This window comes from Sinocyclocheilus grahami, unplaced genomic scaffold (genome assembly GCF_001515645.1).
Source record: "Sinocyclocheilus grahami isolate Dianchi unplaced genomic scaffold, SAMN03320097.WGS_v1.1 scaffold206.1, whole genome shotgun sequence".
Lineage (NCBI taxonomy): Eukaryota > Metazoa > Chordata > Actinopteri > Cypriniformes > Cyprinidae > Sinocyclocheilus > Sinocyclocheilus grahami.
Window position 1 is genome coordinate 402988 of NW_015505385.1, and position 6574 is coordinate 409561.

A 6574-nucleotide genomic window follows, 5' to 3' on the forward strand; every position below is an offset into this window, starting at 1 on the left:
GTTTTTTAAAGCCCCCCCCCCCCCCATGTATTTTTCAAATGTTTTCACCATTACATAAATGAAATAGCCAAAATGTGCTTCGCACGGTTTTGTCTTGCTTTTCAAAGAAAAAAAAAAACAATTACAAAACAACCATTTAAAAATACTGAACTTTTTCTAACATTCTACCAGATACGATCCATAACAAAGCATAATTTAATTTAAAATTAGTTAGTAAAATTATATTTTTGGCCATTTTTGAGACCCCATTCTTGAATCAGGCATTTTTATTTTTTTTATTGTACAAATAAATGCAGCCTAGAAAATATTACAGATCCCAATTTGAACACTGTGTGTGAATGTTATAATAAATGTATAAATAGAGCTGTTGTAATTATTATTATTATTGTCTTACTTTTTTAGTTTATTTTACAGAACAACAGTAATATTACAATACTAACATTTATGAATATTGTTGGAGCTTTTATTTTGGTGGAAACCCGCAGGAAGACTTCTTTTAGTTGACAGCAGCAGATTTATGAATGATTCTCATTACGATTTTTGGAAGATGTTTGTCGCACATATCGCATTGTCACATGTCTTGTAAAAATAGTTTCAGAGCAGATTTTCCTCACGTCCCGTCATTGTTCGGTACAATTTATTCAATCTTTTCAATTATTCGGTCAAACCGAAAGTGTTTTTTTTTGCCATTTTCAGCCGAATAATTTCAGTTGTGAATATTCGGTGCATCCCTGACTTCTACTAATGCAGGAGGTGTGAGTACCTGTAACTCTTTCTCTGGAGATGCCACTTCATCGGAGTGGAGACTTCGGTGGCAAACACCTCATGAAAGTGACGGCCCATCACTTCTGTCACGCCTCCGTCACCGGCTCCCAGATCCAGCATCCTCTGCCCTTTCCATTCCGGCTCGATCCGGAGAAGACTCTGAAACTGGTCCTTCGAGAACACAAACATGGAGCCGCGGCCCAGAAAGCTGCGGACCGACAGGACAGGAGGCCATGAGAAGCCGCTCATCAGAAGCAGCGCTGAAGCCTGCGAGAGAGTCAGCGGTGCTTACCCGTTGATGGAGGTTCGAGACATGACGGGGCTGAGGATGGTGGAGAAGAGCGAGTGGTAGAGCTGCGTGAAGAGCCAGCTGGACTTCTCCACGCTTCGGCGGAGGAAAGTCTGCGTGTCCTCATCCAGATGACTCTGAACGAACTGAGAGCGAACCTGTTCTCCGAGCATGTCCAGACAGCAGTGGTACCACTGCAAACACATCCACAGCATACAACAACAGCAAGAAGAAGTTAAAGGTGCTGTATGTAAGTTTTTGACTCTACTAAAGCAGTGGTTCCCAACCCTGGTCCTGGAGGCACCCCAACACTGCATGTTTTGGTGTCTCCTTAATCAAACACACCTGATTCAGGTCATCAGCTCATTAGTAGAGACTCCAAGACCTGAAATTGGTGTGTCAGAGAAAGGAGACATGCAAAATGTGCAGTGTTGGGGTGCCTCCAGGACCAGGGTTGGGAACCACTGCTTTAGTAGAGTCAAAAACTTACATACAGCACCTTTAACTTCTTCTTGCTGTTGTTGTATGCTGTGGATGTGTTTGCAGTGGTACCACTGCTGTCTGGACATGCTCGGAGAACAGGTTCGCTCTCAGTTCGTTCAGAGTCATCTGGATGAGGACACGCAGACTTTCCTCCGCCGAAGCGTGGAGAAGTCCAGCTGGCTCTTCACGCAGCTCTACCACTCGCTCTTCTCCACCATCCTCAGCCCCGTCATGTCTCGAACCTCCATCAACGGGTAAGCACCGCTGACTCTCTCGCAGGCTTCAGCGCTGCTTCTGATGAGCGGCTTCTCATGGCCTCCTGTCCTGTCGGTCCGCAGCTTTCTGGGCCGCGGCTCCATGTTTGTGTTCTCGAAGGACCAGTTTCAGAGTCTTCTCCGGATCGAGCCGGAATGGAAAGGGCAGAGGATGCTGGATCTGGGAGCCGGTGACGGAGGCGTGACAGAAGTGATGGGCCGTCACTTTCATGAGGTGTTTGCCACCGAAGTCTCCACTCCGATGAAGTGGCATCTCCAGAGAAAGAGTTACAGGTACTCACACCTCCTGCATTAGTAGAAGTCAGGGATGCACCGAATATTCACAACTGAAATTATTCGGCTGAAAATGGCAAAAAAAAACACTTTCGGTTTGACCGAATAATTGAAAAGATTGAATAAATTGTACCGAACAATGACGGGACGTGAGGAAAATCTGCTCTGAAACTATTTTTACAAGACCCCCCCCCCCCCCCATGTATTTTTCAAATGTTTTCACCATTACATAAATGAAATAGCCAAAATGTGCTTCGCACGGTTTTGTCTTGCTTTTCAAAGAAAAAAAAAAACAATTACAAAACAACCATTTAAAAATACTGAACTTTTTCTAACATTCTACCAGATACGATCCATAACAAAGCATAATTTAATTTAAAATTAGTTAGTAAAATTATATTTTTGGCCATTTTTGAGACCCCATTCTTGAATCAGGCATTTTTATTTTTTTTATTGTACAAATAAATGCAGCCTAGAAAATATTACAGATCCCAATTTGAACACTGTGTGTGAATGTTATAATAAATGTATAAATAGAGCTGTTGTAATTATTATTATTATTGTCTTACTTTTTTAGTTTATTTTACAGAACAACAGTAATATTACAATACTAACATTTATGAATATTGTTGGAGCTTTTATTTTGGTGGAAACCCGCAGGAAGACTTCTTTTAGTTGACAGCAGCAGATTTATGAATGATTCTCATTACGATTTTTGGAAGATGTTTGTCGCACATATCGCATTGTCACATGTCTTGTAAAAATAGTTTCAGAGCAGATTTTCCTCACGTCCCGTCATTGTTCGGTACAATTTATTCAATCTTTTCAATTATTCGGTCAAACCGAAAGTGTTTTTTTTTGCCATTTTCAGCCGAATAATTTCAGTTGTGAATATTCGGTGCATCCCTGACTTCTACTAATGCAGGAGGTGTGAGTACCTGTAACTCTTTCTCTGGAGATGCCACTTCATCGGAGTGGAGACTTCGGTGGCAAACACCTCATGAAAGTGACGGCCCATCACTTCTGTCACGCCTCCGTCACCGGCTCCCAGATCCAGCATCCTCTGCCCTTTCCATTCCGGCTCGATCCGGAGAAGACTCTGAATTCGAGAACTCGAGAACACAAACATGGAGCCGCGGCCCAGAAAGCTGCGGACCGACAGGACAGGAGGCCATGAGAAGCCGAAGCAGCGCAGCAGCGCTGAAGCCTGCGAGAGAGTCAGCGGTGCTTACCCGTTGATGGAGGTTCGAGACATGACGGGGCTGAGGATGGTGGAGAAGAGCGAGTGGTAGAGCTGCGTGAAGAGCCAGCTGGACTTCTCCACGCTTCGGCGGAGGAAAGTCTGCGTGTCCTCATCCAGATGACTCTGAACGAACTGAGAGCGAACCTGTTCTCCGAGCATGTCCAGACAGCAGTGGTACCACTGCAAACACATCCACAGCATACAACAACAGCAAGAAGAAGTTAAAGGTGCTGTATGTAAGTTTTTGACTCTACTAAAGCAGTGGTTCCCAACCCTGGTCCTGGAGGCACCCCAACACTGCATGTTTTGGTGTCTCCTTAATCAAACACACCTGATTCAGGTCATCAGCTCATTAGTAGAGACTCCAAGACCTGAAATTGGTGTGTCAGAGAAAGGAGACATGCAAAATGTGCAGTGTTGGGGTGCCTCCAGGACCAGGGTTGGGAACCACTGTACTAAAGCATAAAAATATCATAATATGTTTGCAGATATTTAAGAAACATGCTAACTTAACATACTTGTTTATCTGAAAAACAATGCTACAGTCAGTTATTCTCCTTTGAAAACGTGCGTTCCGGGCTGGAATGTCGGTCTCTGTTTTGGTTTGTGAAACCAGTTTACCCAATTGTATTTCGGCCCCCCGGGTTGCCAGTTGGCAGAAAAAACAGCGTATTTCATTTCATTCATCGTCAAGTGTGCTCGTTCCTGTTGGTGTCGTCAATCTGGCAAAAAACCCTCTCCAATATTTTGAATTTGGACTGCAATACCTAGTTCAACCACTAGTTGTCAATCCTACATACAGCACCTTTAACAATAATAAGAAAAAAAAACTCTATTATGATGGTCTGTATTCTTGATCTATAACATTTACATGGTACTTCAATCATTTCAAACATGTCATGGTAAATGCGGATCGTTTTGAATGGTATTACCATGGTATTTTGATGAATGCTATGGTAATGAATGATTACTACAGTTGCCATATGTTATTACATGGTTAGTTTTTTAGTAATGTAAAAGCTACCACAACAGAAATGCTTTCTTATGGCAATACCGTGGTATTTTAATAAACACTATGGTAATTATAATTACCATGTGTCATTATATATGCATAGAATTCCAATGGATTTAAAGGGGTCACCGGCTCAGATGTCGGGAGTAAATGATGACTGCTATGTTCATTATTACATCCAACAACAGAACACCTCAATCGCTTGTTAGGAGTCATTCTTGTCTACATCTGCTCCGGCGGTGAAACAATGGCGGACTGATGACAGCACACTCAGGGGCGGAGCTAAGGTAAGACGCCAGTCCTGTGCTGAAACGCTACTGTCAATCAAACTATCGTGGGAGGGGCCTGTCTGTGTGAGGTCACACAGACAGGCATCTGAGATCGGCTCGATTTGAGAAAGAGGAAAACATTTAACCAGATTAAAAAAAAACACCGGGTGGATTTTTATCATTATAGGGTGGTTGTGTACACACACTCCCAACACACATTTCAGCTCAAACTACTTGTAAAAGTGCATGTAGCATCCTATGACCCCTTTAAAGCAACGCTAATGGTAAATGTACAAAATCATGATCTCACGTCCAAAAACATGGTAATATCATGGTACTTTAAATGCAATCACATCAGTGATGGTTCCAATATCGTGGTATCTTCACATACACTATAGTACTAAAAAATATACATATTCACATCATAGTGTTTACATGGTAAATGTTTGAACATATTGCATTACCAAGTTAGAAAAAAACAGTTTAACCACAAGTTCGAAAGCATTGTAAAAGCTTTGTGCTAGCTAGTGTAAAACTCTACAACAGTTACTAACAACCAGCTAAACGTCACTCACTCACTCACCTGCTGGGCTTCATATCCAGGTGAGTCAGTCTCGGTCCCCATGTTCATGATCAGAGCTCGAGCCAGCGGACTGCGAACATACTTCCCAGTCCACATCCTTCTCATTCCCAGTAAAAAAGACACGTAAAACAGCAGCCAAGCGACGAAGATCAGCGTCCTCATCTGCGGAAGACACATAGCGACAGACAGTGTGACTGCAACGAGCGATACCAGGCAGATTGATAACTTACTAGGCAAGAAATATGATCCCCGGACCCCAATTACAACACGCTAACAAACAAACTAACTAACCTGAAGGCGTGGTGCTGTTTACACGCACACATCTTTGTTATGCATAATCTGAACAGCAAACACATCTGGCACAAATCAGCTGAGTCCCTTCCAAACAAGTTCACTTCCTGACTGTGTTACATTTAAAAGAGCCCGACAAAACACGTGACCGCTCATATCCGATGTTACCGCCAGGCGGCGCATGTTAGGGGCCCCGTAGAGGAGAAATAAATGGGAACATGTACAGGATATAAAATTCAGCATTTTATTGCATGTGCATAAATGCATATATTTCATGTTTTTTGATTGTTTTATATGCGCTCTAATGTTTGCAACATGAAAACATCATATGGCCGATTTATAAGCCTTTTAAACTAATTATTGAGGAACTGTCCTCACAGTTTCATGGTATTTTACTGTATTACATGTACATTTATTTACATAGTGAGTATACTCACACACATTTCTGCTAGTGTTCGATACTTTTACTCAATTTCATTCCTGTTACTAAATTGTTTTTTTCCCCCTAAAAATAAATAAATAAATAAAATTCAAAGTTAATATCACATTTTTATTATTATATTTGGTCCATCATGTATCCTTCTGTTTAAAAAAATTACACTGTATTTAAAAATGGCTTTGTGTTGTTGTTTTTTAGAAAAGTAGTACACATTGCATGCATAAATGATGATTTTCTCGATGATTTTTTGTCACAAATATCAATAATTTGAACATGTAACCAACCATTTCTTAAAAACAAACACATTCTTGAGGGGTAAAAGTAAAGGAATTAGTTGATATGTTTTTAAACATGTTTTTTAAAAGATGAATTAACTGAGAAAAATGCATCCATGTAATAAAATTAGGCCTACCTGAGATCTTTTAAATAGTTAAATATGAATGGGAAGTTACAAGCTAATGGCACCCCGGATGGATGGATAAATGATAGATAGATTATGAGATAGATAGATAGATAGATAGATAGATAGATAGATAGATAGATAGATAGATAGATAGATAGATAGATAGATAGATAGATAGATAGATAGATAGAATGATGGATAGATAGATAGATAGATAGATAGATAGATAGATAGATAGATAGATAGATA

General features: G+C 40.9%; 1 protein-coding gene across 4 annotated transcripts in view; it reads right to left on the minus strand.

Annotated features, from left to right (window-relative positions):
- Positions 1–5585, minus strand: part of mettl9 (methyltransferase 9, His-X-His N1-histidine) — an 8551-nt gene extending 2966 nt beyond the window's left edge. The window contains exons 1-4 of one of the 4 annotated variants that reach the window (XM_016286110.1): positions 5484–5585; positions 5193–5354; positions 3318–3508; positions 3024–3233 (exon numbers count right to left, since the gene is read on the minus strand). In XM_016286110.1, the coding sequence (XP_016141596.1) occupies positions 3024–3233; positions 3318–3508; positions 5193–5354 (563 nt within the window). In that variant the 5' untranslated portion in view covers positions 5484–5585. Of the gene's footprint in view, positions 1–763; positions 974–1057; positions 1325–3023; positions 3234–3317; positions 3509–5192; positions 5385–5483 lie in introns of those variants that run through there. The other 3 variants (XM_016286112.1, XM_016286109.1, XM_016286111.1) reach the window with 3 other exon arrangements.
- Positions 5586–6574: the final 989 nt, after the last annotated feature.